Source organism: Chiroxiphia lanceolata, chromosome 13 (assembly GCF_009829145.1).
Source record: "Chiroxiphia lanceolata isolate bChiLan1 chromosome 13, bChiLan1.pri, whole genome shotgun sequence".
Lineage (NCBI taxonomy): Eukaryota > Metazoa > Chordata > Aves > Passeriformes > Pipridae > Chiroxiphia > Chiroxiphia lanceolata.
This window is the reverse complement of record NC_045649.1, coordinates 34,786-54,317: the sequence shown is the minus strand read 5'-3', so window position 1 is coordinate 54,317 and position 19,532 is coordinate 34,786. Positions and strand designations below refer to the sequence as shown.

General features: G+C 39.4%; 1 protein-coding gene across 6 annotated transcripts in view; it reads left to right on the top strand.

Annotated features, from left to right (window-relative positions):
• The window catches only part of SLC12A4 (solute carrier family 12 member 4), a 48,185-nt gene that overhangs the window by 20,662 nt on the left and 7,991 nt on the right, over positions 1-19,532 (top strand). For all 6 annotated transcript variants that reach the window (XM_032701495.1, XM_032701499.1, XM_032701500.1 and 3 more), the window contains 16 exons: positions 861-955; positions 2,629-2,760; positions 8,213-8,359; positions 8,934-8,988; positions 9,315-9,445; positions 9,877-10,118; positions 11,691-11,905; positions 12,906-13,070; positions 13,153-13,251; positions 14,765-14,822; positions 15,342-15,516; positions 15,900-16,018; positions 16,484-16,582; positions 16,885-17,004; positions 17,754-17,858; positions 18,853-19,021. In XM_032701495.1, coding sequence (XP_032557386.1) covers positions 861-955; positions 2,629-2,760; positions 8,213-8,359; positions 8,934-8,988; positions 9,315-9,445; positions 9,877-10,118; positions 11,691-11,905; positions 12,906-13,070; positions 13,153-13,251; positions 14,765-14,822; positions 15,342-15,516; positions 15,900-16,018; positions 16,484-16,582; positions 16,885-17,004; positions 17,754-17,858; positions 18,853-19,021 — 2,126 coding nt within the window. The remainder of the gene's footprint in view (positions 1-860; positions 956-2,628; positions 2,761-8,212; positions 8,360-8,933; positions 8,989-9,314; positions 9,446-9,876; positions 10,119-11,690; positions 11,906-12,905; positions 13,071-13,152; positions 13,252-14,764; positions 14,823-15,341; positions 15,517-15,899; positions 16,019-16,483; positions 16,583-16,884; positions 17,005-17,753; positions 17,859-18,852; positions 19,022-19,532) is intronic.

Below are 19,532 nucleotides of genomic sequence, written 5' to 3'. Positions count from 1 at the left end.
GTTTGTTAAGCAGAGTGTAGTGGGAGACATAGGTCTGAGAACTTCTGAAGATGGAAATCAATTTAATCTCTTTTTTTTTTTTCTCTCCAAAGGCTATTTTAAGCTATAGTGCCCTTGTTTGTTTGGTTTTTTTAAAGTTACTACTTGTTACAGAAAGCTCTACTGATCTTCCATGTTATCGCTTTTTTAACATTGTTCATTGTGTATGTGAATGCTCTGCTTTTGCTGTACTTGATGTTAGGTTTTAACTTTAAGAGGAATCTGAAGAATGCGCAGTCTAAATGTTCAAAACACAGTAAGGGTAAAGGCATGATGAGTGTGTTTAATATCTGGGATTAGTGAGCATAATAAAAAACAAACAATAATAAAAAACAAGGGAGGGAGTGCTTTGGTATCTGTCTACTTGTATTGTACTAACAGAATCTAGTCTTTGAAGTGTTCAGTCTTACTAAATCTACCTAATCAGTTTGGACATAACGGCTCAAAAGTTGTTCTTCGCGTTAATAATGATTTCTAAGTGCATGAGAACTGTCTTATCACTTGTCACTATTCTATGTAAGAAATAGTTATAGAAGTGAGCATTAGATAATAAAGGCACATAAAGCCTTGTAGCTGTGACCCTACTTGTAAATTTTGTTTTGAGGTGACTGTTTATTCTATTTTAATGAGATACAGGAGAAGAAATAGAAATAATTCTACCGTTAAAGTAACACCTCTGATAGTGCTAACTTTGCATAACTTTAGATACTAAAATAAACAAATGCAATTGACTAAACAAGTTTATTCCCTATGGATTTGTCAAGGTTACAAAGTCTGTCTTTCTCTGCTTATTCAAAACCTGTGTCTTTTTTTCTTTGCAGGTCATGGCAACCATAAAGAAAACAGTCCTTTCCTGAACAGTGCAGAAGCGGGCAAGGGAGGTGATTACTATGACAGAAATCTGGCCTTGTTTGAGGTAATTTCTAACTGGTTTTTATACTCCTAATATGATTTGTGATCTTCCAAAATGGGAGGGATTAAGCACATCTTTCTCTCTCACGTGCTTTTTTTTGTGGATGTGTGTCTCTTGTCTGAGGTATCGGCAGGCAGGGATACCCTGTGTGATGAAAAAGCTCAGATATTCCGATCAGTTTGGATTGTGGGGCAGAGAGAAGTGACTGTTTCCATGTGGAAAGAAGGAGGACCAGGCGCTCACACCAGAGGCCAGTTGGAGCCACACCAAGCCCAGCAGAACCCTCCACGTCCCCACCTCACTGGCACTGCATTAAATGCCAGTGTGTTGCAGCACACTAAGACCTAGTTTCTCAAAAATGTTTTCAGAAGCTCAGGTGCTGGGAACTGGTGCAGAGGGACTTTGTGTGGCTTTCCAGCTGGGCTTCTGAGTTACAGCTTCACAGCAGCATTGGTTATACGTGCCCCGTGTTTCCCATTCTGGGAGCTTGGTGTGGGGCAGCCTGAGCTGGCTCTGCACCCTGACGGGTTGGTACCTGCACAGTCTAGCAGTGTGGGAAAGAGCTTGGGTAAGTAGAACCAACCTGCTGCTGCACAGGAGTACACCATGGAAAGGCTGCCACCATGTCTGCAGACAGTGTACTTGAGCTAAAAGACTTTGAGGCACGTTCCCAGCTGTAGTATCTCCTCATTCCAAGACACAGTAAATCTGTGATCAGGATAAACTCACTTGTAGGTTGTGGAGAGTTGGGTACTTGAGGCAGGCTGCTGCTACTCACGTGCCTGCCTTTGCCATAAGCGATAGCACAGGACCACACCAAGTTTGCAGGCTCTTCTGTGGGACTAAATAGTGGGAGGAGCATCCTAAAGGCCATGCTGCTCAGCTGACTGAACAGGAGACACATACTGTCTTAACCTCTTTCTGTGAGGAATTGTAACCAGGTTTTTAAAGATGTGAACTACTGCAGATCAGATCAGAGGAAGAAGTAAGAAAAGAGGTGCTTGGCTCAGGGCATCCCCTTAGGGATGATCCCATTTGGCATCAGTTTCTGCATCAAGTGCAAAGCACATAACATAACAAACCTGCCAGAAACTGTCCATGGTGATACATAAACATATGATAAAACTGCAGGCAGCAAAGTTTGTCTCAATCAGTTTTTCCTGTTTGGAAAGTTGTTTCTCTTTACCATGTGTTTCTTACTGTGCAGACATGTAAGAGATTTTAATTTCAAAGAGAAAGGGGAAGGGAATGATTTTGTTCTGGTTCCTTTTTCCCCTTGATTTGATCCCTCTGCTTTGTTTGGCAACTTGACCTTTTTAAAGGTATGTCTGTTGATGTCAGTTGACATTAGAGATACGTGCAAGGTACACATTCATTTTCTTACAGTGCCAAGGCTCAGACTTCTTTATTGCTGTAATTATGCTTTTTAGCACCTAAGGAGAAGGATGCAGTGCAGACCTTTTGATATAGACCTTTTGCTGTCAGAGTTGCCATCCTTTCAGAAAATTAAATCCTCTAATCAGTGGTTCAGGCACAACAAAGTAGTCTGTCATTCCCTGGATGATTTTCCTGGCGTGTTCCCTGGTAGCCTCAGGCATTCCAAGGAAGGTGGGACCCCAGTGTCTCTTCATAAATGCTGTGAACTGCAGAAGTTGAGTAGTTGTCTTTTTCCACAGGAAGAACTTGATATACGACCAAAAGTGTCATCTCTCCTTGGCAAGTTGGTCAATTACACAAATCTTACCCAAGGTGTTAAGGAACATGAAGAAGCAGAAAGTACTGATGGATCGAAGAAGAAAGTATCAAAAGTAAGTAAAGATTCTCTCCATGGCCAGCTGATGAATGGGATGATTCCTTATGTGATTTGTGGGGAGCTGTGCTGCTTTCTGCTTTTTCTTAACCTCTGTTAGAAGCCATGACAGTGTTGCAAAGAAATGACATAGAACTCTGTAGGGAACCAGAGGTTACCAAACAATTGGGGCAGATGTAGTGGTTAAGCACTGCACACTACAGTGCAATTCCCTTCACTTGGTGTGGAGTTAGATAAGAAGGGGATATGAATAAACAACAAAACAACACCTCTCTGCCCCCCAGCTTTTTCCTAGTGCTGTTTTAGCTGCCCAGTGCTATCTAACACATCTCTACAAGCCTGGTAGGTATGACACAGGATTTGAAGGAGGCAACACCCTTCTAGAGTGGTGGGTGGAGGTCAGATTGAACACCCTGAGGCAGCTCAGGAGTCATTCTGGTGTTAGGCACTTAGGCAACTGAATTCTGCCCCAAAGGATCTGCATTTAGATGGTTTGCCCATTTGGGCCAACCTTGTAATAACTAAATAGCAGTTGAGGCTTGATTGTTGGTAGTTAGATTTCTATCGGGAAGGGAGTATTTAACTGCTCCTCTTCTCCTCTGGCAGTCCCTCTGCAGGTGTTTTGGTTAATGCCACACCTGTGAGTGGTGTGGTTGCATTTTATAGCTCTTGCAGGCCTGTCAGTTTGCTTGTAAATTCTGTCAAAAGAAAGATTTTCAGGAAGCTAAGATAGCACTTGAATTCTGCAGATCTAATAGCACTGCCCTGTCAAAGTCTGAGCCATTTCAGAAAGAGATGGCAGTCATAGTGTTGAAAATCAGCAGTGTTCTCACAGAATGTGCATGTTAACCCCATGCTGAACACCCTTACTCACACTCCAGCTCCTTACTCTGCACGGTTTTACACCGGGGTTAACAAAGTTGTTTAGTCAGCATGAAGCTTAAAATTCAATTTTATCCGACACCACATGCACTAAAGTGCTGCAATATTGTGGTCAATATCATCACAAGACAGAACGAAGGTCATCTGGGTGCAAGAACTGCATTCTGGTACTATAAGAAGTTGACATTAAAAAAGTGTGGTGTTAATATTTTTACATCTAGATATGATTTCTATAAGTGCTTGTGTATTTTCAAGCTGTTTCCTGACGTAAAAAAAGACCGTTGTCCTTGTTAAAGCTTTGCTTCTAGGGCAGAATAGAGTTTGGGCTTAATAACTGGATTGTCCTGAATTATGCTTTCCCATGTCCCAAAAATGTGTTTTTGCAGACTTCTCAGATGTTTTCTGTAAATGGGTTTGGTAACCACTCCAAAAGTGACAGTATCATCCTGCATTAATATCTGAGTATTTTCTGTGTAAGCACTGCAGTGTCCTTAAGGGAGTCTTAGCCTCCATGTCTGTCTCTGGGATAAATTACATCAGCTGCAATATCATAAAGACAGTTTATATTGCCATGAGCAATACAAAATTTTAAACATCTTGCAGAATATAAGACGATTGAATATTAACTTGACCAATAATTACAGCCATTAAACCCAGAAAATTCAAAAGCAGTAACTACAAGGCTATGGATTGAAGGTGTTCAGAAACTGTGCAAATGGGATTTTTCTACACATTTGTTTTTAATCATCTTCAAAGTATAAATCACCGTGCTGCTGTTACTTTATCCTTCCCGTTTGAGCATGAGTACAGTCCACCTAGCCCCTCCGCAGGTCTGTGTGAGGGCCAGCATTGTGAATCCACCTATTGCTAAATCCTGTACTGGATGTGCTCAGCTAACATGTACCCAGCCAGTGTGACAAAAAGTAACCTGCCTGTCACTCACTGGAATTGGCATCTCATAGACAAGAACTGGAGCAAGGCTGATGAGCAGGTTCTAGATCTGATATTCGGAAATGAACTGAGGAAAGCAATCCTTTCACTGAGTGTTTGTAATTCTCTGAGCAGGCAAGACAGGTCTCTCTCACTGAATACCTAGCACACCCCCGCCCACCAAATCAGCTCCTTTTAAATTCATTTCATTTCAGTGCAAAACATCTTGATATGAACATATTATCCTGTTTCAGCATCCCCACTAAATATTTTTGATAGTAGCATTCTGTGTAAGGTACACATCAGGTACAATTGACACAACTCCATGTAATAAGGTAGAAATGGGGTTGCTTTTTTTTTCTAAATACAGTCTTATAATAAAGCACTTAATAGTCACGGTGCTACAGAAATATCCCCTTCTCATGATGGAAAAAATTAGATAAACTATTTTAGTCCATGTATATTTAATAAGACAGTTCATTTCTGTGCTGTCTGTCTTCATGCTACAGAGCAACTATAAGAGCTGTCATTGCTGATCAATGTCCCTGAGCCCTGCAGCCAAGTGCTTTAATAACCCATCATACTGGCACAAAGGAAATAGTGTCCTTCAGACTCAGATCAATGTTTATATAAATTATGTGTCTGCAGCTGATGAGAGTGAACAGAAACATGATCTGCATCGCTGAAATAGCGACTGTTTTTGAGATTTTTCTATCCCTTCTTGGTTGTTCTAAAACAGTGTTCTTCAAAATGTCTCTGTGTTTTATTTCCTTTATTCAGCATGAGGTGTAATATTTTTTCATTTGGTTGCTGTTGAGGCTGAACATAATAATACCCTTCTTGTTTCAGATTGTATTCCGTTTGGACTTCAGCTCTGGTTTAGTATCACTTAGTTATGGTCAGATGCTATAAAAAAGGATCAAATCACTGCAGATTACCGGTGTTAAATATTTCTGTGAACAAGCTGGTTCAAGTAGCATTTGTGGATCATTCTTTCTTACAAGTATTTTTTTGCCACAGGGTAAGAAAATCTAGACTAAACTTTTATACCCGAGATACGCTTAGTAATACTGTGGCTTGGGTTTTGGCTGTGGGCTGACACTTAGGCATTTCCTAGGCTGCTCTGCTCTGCAGTGGTCTCAAAACTATACAACTAATGTACAATTTTTCTTCCTCTGTGGCTGAAGTGGGCTTGTAACTTGATAGGTGTAAGAGGTCACTTAAGAGGGAGAGGGAGAAGATAATGGAACAGTGGAGCAAAGCTGCAGGGACATAGGGCAGAAGAGAGGAAAGAGCTGAGCTAAAGTGAATTCTTATGCAAAGGAAGCAGGTGTTGGGAAGTGTGTAAAGGGTAGGCTGAAAAGTCACCTGCTTCACAGTTTGGAAGACTGTCATGTAGAATACACAGAATTGCTTCTTCTGTGTAGGAGCAACAGGTTTCTTTCCTTTTCTCAGATGCCAGTTTTGACAAACTGTTTAACTCTTTTATCTCTGACATACCCACACATCTGATAAATTCATGCGATGCTGGCTGCTGCGTTCAGAGATGTTGTGAGAGGAGGGACTGACGGATGAATGGTCAGACAGATGATAAAATTATGTGGAATGTGTTCTTGAGAGGCAAAGCATGCATTAATGTAAGAATGGGAAGCCCCTGTACTGGGCAAAATCTGCCAGTGCCTGGCAATATTTAGTAATTTCTCAGTTAATATTTATGCAGTTGAAGACACAGTGTGAGTCAGATGAAGGTGTTGGAATCAGAAGTATCTAAACCTCCCCTTCCTTGAGGAAACAGGTACACTATAAATAATACCCTGTGAAGATTCTCTTCCACAACAGCACTGGAGCAACTCAACAGTAAAAAATCCTTACCTTGCCCTGATCAGGACACTTACATACAAGTGTCCTTTCTGTTACTATCAGAAGACAACAATTCCTTTTGTCCTTATACATAATCCCGATAAAGCTGATCAGATTATTTTTTTAGGATGGTAATTTTTATACAATGGCAGGTTATGGTTTAGGGAAATTTTTTTGTGTGTACTGTGGCACTGGAACAACTGAAGAACAGGTCTGGCCCCATGTTGGTAGGTCTCATAGGGTTACTTCATTGCAAACCCTCAACATGTGATTCTGTTGCCTGCTTTACTTCAGGAGGTTCACACGAGTTGTAGTCTGTATGAGGTTGATCTGTGTTAGCTTTAGTCACACAAGGAATTCAAAGCTGACTTAAAAAAAATCAGTCAGCAATTTCTGGCATTTCTAACAAAGAATGATACAGATCATGCTCTTGGGCACAGTTTTCTTTCATCTCTGTCAGGGCAGATTCCTAATGCAGATGAGAAAATTCTGAATTGTAACGTGTAAATTGCAAGTCGAAGCACTAAATTCCTAGGCTTCTTATTTTGACCTGATGATCTTATAAACATTTAATTCTTCTAGGATTTTGCTTTGTGTACTGACTACACTATTGACTTACCCTAGGTAAAGGTTTTGACAGCTATTTTATCACTTTAAGAGTAATGTGCTTGTCTTTAGTCATTAATCCAAAGCAATAGTAATTATTTGTTTAAAAAGGTACATGTGACCTGTTTATTTTTGCATTTAGCTAATGCTGTGTGGAGTCAAATTTGAATAAGTGCTGTCACCTCCCTGTAATATCCTTATCATTTAAATGATTGTTCAAGAGTTTCTTTAAATATTGTCTATCTATAATATATTTTGTAATTCAGGTTTATAGAAGGGAGTATAAAAAGGGATGAGCCTTTTAGAAGTTAGACTCTGTTCCCCCTATGTTATAGAATTCAATATAATTTTAAATGCAAATGAAAACCTCAGAAGGCAGAAGTAATGAAATGTCTTGGCAGGAAGCCACAGAGATTTGGGACTCTGAAATGCTGCTGGTGTCAGTGTGCCAATGCAGCAAACACTTTTTTATTCCTTGAAATGAAGCCCTTACCAGTGGCACTGTGATGTCATTATTTTGGATCTTTGACAATAACTATTTGGGCAAAGGAGAATTCTGCAGGATGATATGTTGAATGCCATCCATTCACGTCCTGTGAAGTCACATAACTAACCTGTATTTTCTCAGTTGCTGTCAAAAGTAATTCAGAGTCTAATGCTGACATTAAACATAAGAAAAGGCAGAACTATTAGTTTTACATGGAATACATAAAATGGAAGAAAATACGTTATGCATGTCTCTAGATTGCTTCCAAATCTTTTCTAGTCATAGCATTGAAAAAGTGTTTTCCATGGCACGAATTTATAAACTGGGGAGTAGGGTAGGATCAGTCTTACTCTGGGTCTGCAGCATTTGAGAGGTTTCATACTTGAATATCTGTGGATCTACAATAAAACAAATAAATATATTTTTTGTTGTTAGTAATTGGTGTTAAATGCTAAAGGGTAATTACTTAAAATGTGAAGATGTGATAGGATCAGGATTTTGCTCAGAAATTCATGATTTTGGAATTTGCTTTGTGTTTTGTGGAAGTCCAGCACAACAGTATTTGAGTGTGTCTACCTTATGTTTCCCAGGTTTCTACCATTTAAAAACCTGAACTTCTAGGCTTTCTTGGTTATCTGTGCTTTGAATAATTTCAGTTAATGAATATAAACTTCTTTTTTTTCAGTCACCCAGCATGGGCACCCTGATGGGGGTGTATTTACCATGCATGCAGAATATCTTTGGGGTTATTCTCTTCCTTCGGCTGACTTGGATGGTGGGAATGGCTGGAGTCCTTCAGTCTTTCCTGATTGTATTGCTTTGCTGCTGCTGTGTAAGTATTTAGGTAGAATAATGCATGTGACATAACCTCTGTGAAACTGTTGACAGACCTGGAGGGGCAGCATTGTATATGCTTGTGGAAAGAGAAGCCAGATTTTTGCTAGACACACTTCCCCGATGTTCATAGCCTGGGATTTTTTTTTTTTTGCTAGTACTTCTAAAACGACAAACTTTTATCTAGTGTAGATACAGTCTTAAAAATTGTGTTTCTTCGGCACACAGCCGTTTTCCATGCCTGTCCCAGGTGGTGGCTACCTGCTTTGCTGGACTAGCCCTTGTTGGAATTGCAGTTCTGCAGATGGAGGGACACCTGTGTTCTCTTGCTTTGTCTGGAGACACCCACTGTTTGACCTGATAAAGCAGTGGCCATCCCTCAAACAGAAGTCTCAACAGCTCAATGATTAAATTCCTCCTGCCCTTGTTTTTTTTTCTTTTAGATAATGACAGGCAGAATAAATAGAAATAATGTATCCTCTATGCAGTGGCAGCTTTATTTTATCAAGAAATAAGTTATGTTTTAAAAAATGTTGTTGACATAATTGCTCCCTTTTCCCTGTTTTCCCTAGACTATGTTGACAACCATATCAATGAGTGCTATTGCCACAAATGGTGTTGTTCCAGGTAAGTGTAGTTAGCAAATCTCATTTGTGCTAGAAAAAGAAAAAAAAACCAAACCCTTAATTGCTATAAGCTGTTCACATGGTTTTATTCCAGAGAAATTTGCTTAATCCAGGATACAAAGCCCGAATTCCTATCTAGTATTTCTTCTTAGTATCAATAAGGCTAAAGACTAGCTTATTTGATTTTTCCCTCTGTGCTAACAAAACACATACTTAATTGAATCTCAAAATAGCAGATACACAGTATAAAAATCTGTTGTATTCTTGTTGTGAATATTTAAAAACTTAATAAACCACAATTTTACTCTCACTTTTCTTGTTTCATAGCTGGTGGCTCCTATTTCATGATATCTAGATCATTGGGGCCAGAGTTTGGTGGAGCTGTAGGGCTGTGCTTCTATTTGGGAACAACATTTGCAGGAGCAATGTATATCCTTGGTGCCATTGAGATTTTATTGGTGAGTAGTACCGGAGTAGTCCTGCTTTAAAGACAAATAACATATAGAAAGTACCCCAGTATTCTTGTCCCATGTTTGTGTACACATTCACAGGAAGAGACTAGAGGGTCTCCAGTTTTCGTGGTGTCCAGTTCTGTACCATTAGTGCTTCCCTTTGGAAGCTGGGTGTCCAGACAGGAAGCTCTTCTGACAACACAGGTGGAAGTATGACTTAATCCAAGACTCATGGTCATGATTGATAAAGTTGGCTCAGTTGTTCTACTGACGTAGAATGGGCTGTTATCTCTTGACTTTTCCTGTTAAGATGAAGATTCCCAGTGAAGAGCATGTTGTAAAATGGAAAGTGATTTACATTGCCAGTATAGGTACATGATCCCGGGCAGAATTCTCTTTCACTGTTCCTTCAGCTTGCTTTTGCTTTCTCATTTCAGACATATATTGTGCCACAAGCAGCAATTTTTCATCCATCCAGTGCCCACGATGCTTCCAATGCCATGCTAAATAACATGAGGGTGTATGGCACTGTATTCCTCATCTTAATGGCAGTGGTGGTCTTTGTAGGTGTCAAATATGTAAACAAATTTGCTTCCCTCTTCTTGGCCTGCGTAGTAATATCCATACTGTCCATTTACGCTGGAGCTATCAAGTCCATCTTCGATCCACCTGAATTTCCGTGAGTAGTATTTCTGGATGTGGGTATAGCTTTGCCTATGGGTCTGGAAGTTGGGGTTTAATGGTAGGTTACTTACAGCTTGTGCCTAATGCATTGTTGAAGCTACCTTTTTTGTGAATTGCTTCCAACATTTTTAGCTGTGAGAAACAGGGCACCTTTTAGGAATGTGATGGTGGGGCCATGGTCAGGCCCTGGTCTGGGAGCAGGCTGGTCTGCCACATGAGGAGCCCTGCTCTGCACACAGCCATATGCTCCTTGGCATGACGGCAGTTAAACATGAAATACAGCTCCTTAAACTCAGAGCTGGAGCAGCAGTAATGTGGAAACATGTTTTATCAGGAATGCAAACAGTGTTTTCTGATACTGCTGACAAGAGATGAATAGAAAGGAAATAGAGGAGTTGAATCTATGTAATTATTCACCTTTGAAAGTGCTGTGACCATAACTAAGTACTTGCAACACTCAAGTGCTCCCTTTGGATATTTAGGGCCCAATGATTATAGTGTTTAAAACAGTGAAAGTTTACATCAGTAAAAGTAAAACAGTGTGTCTGCCTTCAGCTCATTATCTCTTGGATTATTCTTGCATGTTTTCCCTATCTTTCTTCCTTCAGCTGTATTCTTTTTTTTTTTTTTGAAGTCACTAGATAGTGTATTTATTTTTAATTCTGGAGGGGAAGGCTTCTCTGAAGTTACAGTTCATGGGCCTGCAAAAGTGACCCTGTCTCTTTTATTTTGCTGGCTTCAGTGATCGGTAAGACCTGTGAAACAATTAAAATGGAAGCAACTTTTTTCTTTTCCTGTGGGTGTTTTCTGACACCGGAAGGAGAAGCTGAACGAACTTCTGGCAGCAGCAAGCTGTTATGTTGGATCACTGTGTCTTGTGGAACTGTCTTTGGAGAAGTGGATTAAAATTTTTTCAGTGCTGGAATAAGTGATGTTTATGGTGAGGTGAAATACAACAGGCACTGGAGGATTTTAGCAGTTATGCACAGTATCTTCTGGCAAGAAGACCCTTGCTTATTGTGATTGAAATGTATGTTCCTAATTGTGAAGCTAAAATGTCAAGGGTCATTCAAGTGCTACTATACAGAAACTGGGATAATGAGATTCCAAATATATTTAAATAATTTGAATTCTAGTACTTTTTAAATTTCTTCCACTTCAGTAGTTCTTTTTAACAAAAAATGCCCTCCCCCCCAAAAAAAAGCCAACACAGCAAAAAAAACCCCAAACAAACAAACAAACAAAAAATGCAAACCCCCCACAACCTAAAGCGGCCTAATCTTCCCTTTTCATTGTTTAAGGTAAATTGACCAAATTCAATAAATCACATTGACGTAGCTTTTTATACCTCTCCCAAAACTGTTGAAAAAGTAGCTTTATACCTCTGACCCTTAAAGGGAACAGACAGTCTTTGTCCTGCTACCACCATCCTTTTGAAGGTAAGAAATGATGTAGCAGACTAGAGTAACTTGAAGCTTCCACGGTATGAAAGAAGAACTATGGGGAGGGGTGGATTTCATTTTCCTGGTAACATACAATAACCCTGGTGTTCATGTTTCCCTTCCAGGATTTGCATGTTGGGCAACAGGACTTTGTCAAGAGATCACTTTGATGTTTGTGCCAAAACCATAGTTAAGGATAACATAACTGTGGCCTCTAAGCTTTGGGAGCTTTTCTGCCACACTACAAACTTAACCGAAGAACACTGCGATGAATATTTCCTAATGAATAATGTCTCTGAGATAGCAGGAATTCCGGGAGCTGCTAGTGGCATTTTAATAGGTATAGTAGAATATTTTTTTTCCCTTAAAGAGGAGGCATGCTGAGCAATTGAAATGGGTTGAACTCTTCCCTGCTGGTTAAGAAAGAGGGACTGAAGAAATGTAATGACAGTGAAGAAAATTATCTTCAATAAAAAAACCCCAAATCTTATAATCTTTAAAAAGAGGCGAGGGCACTTTTTTTCCTGATACAGTACTTGTCTGCTGTAAAATTGATTAAATTTGCCTTGTACGTCTCATAATTTCATCAGGAAGTCAGCTATGGTTATAAATTATACTAACATGAGTAAGTTATTAAAATTTTTCAGAACTCTACATAGTGACAGCTCTCCATTTAGACAGGTTAAGATTATGTCCTGAAAGATAAGAGTACTTGTATAGAAATAGTATGTCTCCTGCTTTGCCCACTCTTGAATATAATATCATTGAAAAGTGTTCATTATTGAAAAAAACTCCAGGGAACAGCTGCTTTGTGCAGGTGCTGAATGCTGAAGGTTCCCATTTTCACAGAAACCAGCATTCTAGTTTCTAAAATGGACTCAGCATTTATTAGTGAAATTTCAAATGCCAAACGTGCAATTCTGTAATTCTTTCACTGGCTGAAGAACAAATCCGTTCCTGTCTAGAGAGCTGCTCAGTATTGCTGCTTTGCATTCTCTGAGCTACTGTGTGTGGTATGGCGGTTCGTAAATATATTCAGTATTTCCTTGCGTTAAAATAGGTATGAAGTTAAAAGAATGTTACATTTAGTAATAATAAAGGATAAGTTGCTTAGACTTCAGTAGGCTGTTGATACATATTTGTGGTTTTTTGATACAGATTCCTTTGAAAACACGCAGTATAAATTTTCTTTCATGTAACTTGTATACGTCTTCATTTGTGTTGATCACTGAACTGCATTTGTAATCTGCAGTTGTAGACCCATTACAATGAGAACATAGTATAATGAGTTTGAACTGAAACGTGCTTTTCTTTTCTGTGGTGTGATAATAACCTTGAAGACAACTTATGGAGCAATTATTTGGAGAAAGGAGAGATCCTGGAGAAAGCACATCACCCATCTGTTGATGTAGCAGGCCAGAAAAACAACCTGCACCTGTACGTGCTTTCAGATATTGCTACTTCCTTCATGGTGCTGGTTGGCATCTTCTTCCCTTCGGTGACTGGTGAGAATGCTGGGATAAGAGGTCATCATGGGGCTTTGAGCTTCTTCCTACCCCGTGATCTTACATCTGAATGTACTTTCAGGTATCATGGCTGGTTCAAACAGATCAGGGGACCTCAAAGATGCACAGAAATCCATTCCTGTTGGAACAATTCTTGCCATTGTCACCACATCACTAGTCTGTATCCTTTTATAATTAGTAGAGTGCTGCTACATTGTATCTGATTTGTGGAACTGCATTCAGGTCACCAAATTATCAGTGTGAGTATGACTTGTAGGAAAAAAAAAACAACAACAAACAACAAAACAACAGTCCTTGGGCTGAAAGCATTGGAATTATTACCCTGTTATTTTCCGTCCCGCTTTTTGTGGTGGGTTCTGTTGTTTTGCATTTCCATTGCTGTTCTTTGCTACACAGTGATCTACAGCTTTTCAGACCTTTTATTTGAAGTGACTTTAAGGACTATAGGTTGTCTTGAACATTTTAGAACAAGATAAACTGGAGTTAACCTCGGAAACGTCTAGTTTCATTTCTTTTTTCCGCTCTTCTGGGATTAGAACCACAAGGGCTTTGCTTAGGAAAGACTGTCTTCATCTCTGTTCTCCTGCTAAAGAGATTAAACCAAGGTCTTTCAGCTTCATCTAGTTCTTGATGTCCTAAATGACAATTTTTCAACATAGGAGATTAAAAAGAAAAAAAAGAAAAGTCAAAAGAGCTTTCTGAATAAATCCCACCCAAAGGGCAGCTGGCTGAGATGGTGACTTTCCTGGAAATTCTGCTGTTCCATTCCTGTTTTTTGCCAAACCTTGCCTAACTGTAAATCGGGATCCCAGCTTGCTTGTCCCAGCTTCTTAGGAGCACAGCCTTCCCCAGTTGTTATTTTGGGAACTGGCCCTGTACGAAGAAGTCAGCATTTCCTGTGAACATAATAAATATTAAACCAGGTCACAGACATAACGCCCAGCTCTGTTGGCAGTTTCGAACTGACTCAGTAACTGATGTGTCGGTTTCATACGCCACCCTGTGGGAGCCTCACACCGTGGTTTTTAGGAGGGAGCCACGTTTCCCCTTTTATTACACTTTGTAATTTATAGTTGCATGTCAGGGGTAGAACTTAGGATTTAACCATTCATGTGAACTTAATTCACAAGATCAAAAACTTTATGGATTGCCAGATCCTAAAAGCCTGAGGTATTTTGTCCTGCACAGTGCAGAAGCAGTACAGTTTAATAACAAACCTCATAGTCAAAGACCTACTGGTGACGTGAATGCCATCAGAGGCCACAGATAGGAACATGCAAGGTAATGGGTTGCTGTATGTTCAAAATATCTTCAGACACAGGGAAAGGAGAAAAGAAAGATAGTTTAATATCAGCTTCTATACTAGCAGAAGATTAAATTGACATTTTAGTATAAAAATGCTTCATTCGATTTTGTTTCCTTTATCAGAACATTTAAAACTGGTTTAAAAACTGAAACTTAGAAGAACAACTTTGTTATTTTAACATAAGAAGCTTTCTGTGAGCTGTGAGACATTAATTTGCTCACAGCTTTATGATGTACTTGTGGAGGTGCTGCAGTGCAAATGCTGTGGGACGGAGGCACATACTCTCCTTTCCACGATACTTTCTATGGGGGTTTTCTTCTGCCACATCTTAAGAAATCTTACTTCCTTAGCACACTCTGTCCTCAAGACTTCAGTTGTGTATTATTATTTGGAGCCTGCATAGAAGGTGTTGTCCTGAGAGATAAGTAAGTTGTGCTGCTTTAATGCTCTCCTTTCATTTTCTTTTTTGCAGTATTCTTTTCCATCTTGCCTCCTCCTTCCCCCTACAAATCTCCCTGCCCTTAGTTTTTTTTGGCTTTTACTTACGGGTGCCTTTTAAAACCATATTTGTATGTAAATTGTAATCAGTGTTTTGGTAATCTGCTTGTATTTGATTTGATGTTTTCTGGCATGGTTCCCTCAGATCTTCCATCCTGTATCTTAATTCTTGCATTTCTCTAGGTGAAAGTGAGAAATAATGTGGTGATAATACAAGAATTTTAAAATATATATAATGAAAAGGAAGTTTTCAAACTGCTGGAATCAGGCTGCAGACACTTCCTATATGTGTATCAAAAGTAACTCAGTTTGTTTACTACTTCCTATATTTCCTGATGAAGAAAATAGTATTTAATAGTATTTAATAATATTTAAATGACATCTTAAAACTGACCCAAAAACCCAAACCTGAGTCTCAACTGAATGCTCCCTGTCCCTCTCTGCAGGTATGGTGATGCGGTGAACAAGAACTTGGTGGTGGGTACCCTGTCATGGCCCTCACCGTGGGTCATTGTGATAGGATCCTTCTTCTCCACCTGTGGGGCAGGTCTGCAGAGCCTCACTGGAGCCCCCCGGCTGCTGCAAGCCATAGCCAAGGACAACATCATCCCTTTCCTGTGGGTTCGTACATCTTAAAAACGCATTCTGTACATACTGCCTAACCAGCTGCTTGACTTTATGCTCTTGGAAATCAGATTTGTTTTCCCTAGTTTGCCCAGCACTGAAGTGAGAGTCAATATTTTTTATTTTGATGCTTTTTGTCCTTTGTTAAAAACTAGGAATACTGTTAAGGAGTTTGATTAGACGTTATGTGATAATTTTATCAAGAAGTTGAATATCTAATTCAATGAAGCACAAAAGGACATTAGAATAACTTGACTCCTTGCTCTAGAGAAGGAATTATGTAGGAAAATGACTACTGTTTTTAAAAATGTAATCTGCTTTTTTTCCATTACAGCCTTATGAAATACTTGGCAGATATGCTTAATGTTTCTGTTTTTCAGATCTTTGGTCATGGAAAAGCGAATGGTGAACCGACATGGGCTCTTCTGTTAACAGCATTGATTGCTGAGCTGGGAATCCTGATTGCTTCACTTGACATGGTGGCTCCAATTCTCTCAATGTAAGAAACAGGCTGGTTGCTGTTAAGGGAGGGGTGGGATTAAGAATACTCTTTTGAATTTTGCTAGTTTGATTGTCTTTCAGAACCATAGCTTTAACCATAAAGCAAATTACTGGAGTCTGAGTTCCACTTTCATTATTTCTATGAGTCCTCTGACTTCAGACTCTTCATATACATTTGTTTCTGCTGTGGAGTATTCTGTGAATAGTCAAGTTTTTAGTATATTTTATTTGGTTTGGGAAAACAGTTTTATCACAGAGCAAAGACAGCACTGATGTGAATAGATCTAACTTGATCTAATTAAAAAATTGTTCTGACTACTTTATACTGATAGTCCAGGCTAATAAAAATCACAGGTACATGTGACAGAGCAGCTGGATTTTGACTGTAAATTAATTGTGATTGTGTGCGACAGAATCTCTAAATGTGTGTTCTAAAAGGTTTTGCACTTTTTTTGCTTTTCAGGTTTTTCTTGATGTGTTACCTCTTTGTTAATCTGGCATGTGCAGTACAGACACTTCTGCGAACTCCAAACTGGCGGCCTCGCTTCAAATACTATCACTGGTAAGCAAAAGGCCAGGCCTGTAATCTGCAGTGAGGGTTTGAGAAGAGCCCTCTCCATGAGAGCAGTGGGCAGTACACTGATACGATATTCTTAGTGGACCAGACCCAGATGTGTAATGGCATGAGAGTTTAATTTCAACATCAGGATACTAAAACTAATGGGGACTGGGGAGATCCCTTGGAATCTTTACTTTCGCTGTCAGTTTAGAATAGACAGTTTAAAAAAAAAAGAGCAAGAGTGTAATTTGTTTTTAAGGTTTTTCTGCCCCACTAATTAGTAATACCTTTGCTTTTTCCTTTAGGGCCCTCTCATTTTTAGGCATGAGTATTTGCCTGGCACTGATGTTCATTTCTTCTTGGTATTATGCTTTGGTAGCAATGCTTATTGCAGGCATGATTTACAAGTACATTGAATACCAAGGGTAAGTATTAACTGGATAAAAATGGGTAGGAAGGGAGAATTGGATCTATTTTTTAATGAATTATCTCTAGTGTTCACGTTTGGAGAAGGCACTCTACAGAGATAACTTGAAGGCATTCCTTATTAGTTCATGTTTTTTAATTGTTTTACTGTATCAGTGCTAAACAAAAGCCCCTGAAGTGCTTTGTAGTTAAACCTTTAAAGGTGCTTGGTGAAACTTGAGTCACAGAAAGCAGAAAACTGGTTGGCGTTTATTTTCCTGCTGTCTGTGGCACATGATTGCTTCAGGCCCAGAACAGCTGATGGCAATATCTAATTCCAGTTTATCTGGTGCAAAGACCTGTCAGGAACAGTCCTTGAAAAGCTGAATCTACAGATTGGCTTGCCTGAGACTGATAATGTTGGATGCTGTAGTATGGCTGTATAAATTAATGTTGCTTAATGACTCAACCAGCTATTGTGAAGTGCCAGATGTTTGTATATGCTTGGGAAGCTTCGTCCATAGTGGAGCGTTGATTATGAATTAAGCCCAGAATGGTGGTGTTGTCATATGTATTTGACTGAAACATTTGCATTTTTCTCACGTGACATCAGACATTCATGTACAAATGATAAATATACATGTGATGTGTGCTATGTATCATGTTATTAAACTCATTTTAAGATACTGGTGTGTCTATAGCCTGACTGTAGGTGTGCAACTAAATGCTCGTGGAACCACATATTGGCTAAACTGTGTGTTCTTCACAGTGCGGAGAAGGAGTGGGGTGATGGTATCCGGGGCCTTTCGCTCAGCGCGGCAAGATATGCCTTACTCAGACTGGAGGAGGGCCCTCCACACACAAAGAACTGGAGGTACTCATCTCAGACTGATAAAATGCACTGTCATGGTTATCTACTTACACATAAGGAATTAAACTGGACTCTAAACAAGATGTTTTTGGTCTGTGTGAATGAATTTAAATGCCCAGAATGTTAAAAAAAGAAGTGTTGACTGCAGTAAGCTGCCTGGTCACTGGCAAGCCCTACTGTATGGGCCCTGTATGGGCAGACCTTTCATGCCCTTTGGATCTTTAGTTGGACTCAAAATTGGTGAATTCAGAAGTGGAACCTGGGGAAACTGTGGAGTCTGTGAGTTCAGAGGTCCAGAGGTCAAGAAACTGAAACAGTGACCAACATTATTCCCTCTGACTTTATGTGTTGAAAACAGATTAAGTGGGCAAGAACCCTCCTCTCGGTTGGGCATCGCACAGCTCCTGGGTTCTGAACAAGAGGACTAGGAATCTACCCGAGACAGAGTTTTACAGATATTTTTATACTTGCTCAGCCATAACTTAAGACAGGAAATAATTTAATTGCTATGTAGCAACACCTTAAGGGACAGAAGACAGGTGGGATCTGTGTTGAGATGAAAATATTCGTGTCATCCATGTGCCAGGTTTCTGAATACAGACTACAAATATTTTCTTGGCACAAATATCCAGATAGATCTGGGAGAACAGCCTTAAAGTATGAACACATATTGTGTGCTCTAACAGTACTTAAAAGAGCCTTGAAAAACAAGCCTGTGAATAAAATGCTAATGCAAGCTTCTTAACCTAGGTATATCAGTGGGTTTCATTACTGTCAACACAATGCAGTAGCAGAATTCCCACAATATTTCACATCTGCTTTTAATCAAGAGAAATAAAATATTAAGTAAAACTCTTCTAATGTGTGAGATACAGAAAGAACATATTGTTTCAGAGTCAATATTCAAGCACAATATAAGTGATGAGAAGCAGTTTTTTACAAGTGTTTTTGTTAAAGCTTTAGGTAAAAAGGACATTGCCTTTTTTATTTTCTCCAGGCCTCAGTTGCTGGTGCTTCTGAAACTTGATGAAGATTTGCATGTAAAATACCCTAGATTGTTAACATTTGCATCCCAGTTGAAAGCTGGTAAAGGTTTGACTATCATAGGATCAGTGATCCAAGGGAATTTCTTGGAAACTTATGGAGAAGCCCAGGCTGCTGAACAGGTCAGTGTGTTAAAACAAATTCCTGAAGTAGAAAGGGGTGAGTGGGCAGGTAATGTGAAATTTTGTTTCCCAAACATACATGGAAAAAAGCGTGTTAATAAGGCTTCCATGAAACATAGGACTAGTTGAGCAGTACGACAGCTGTTCAGTAAAGGGCTTGCAAACATGGTTCAGCTGCCAGTTGTGGCTTTGGGAACGCAAGATCAATGCTCAAATGTTGTGTAAACAGCCTTACTGCATGTAACAGTCTTAATTTATAAGGAATAATTACTATGGAAGTTCTGCATGCTGCTTAATGGAGAGAAGAGGACTATTTAGCTTTCTGAACATCCCAAGTAGCATTTCAGTAACTGTCAAACTCAGCAAATGTACTCTGCCTTTTTCAGTGTGTTGATAAATTTATTCCAAAAAGCATTGAAGGATGGTCCTGAAAATTTGTTAATAAATTACTTAATCTCTCTCATTCTATAAATGTGATATCGTAGCCCTGTTTACATCTGTATAACATCAG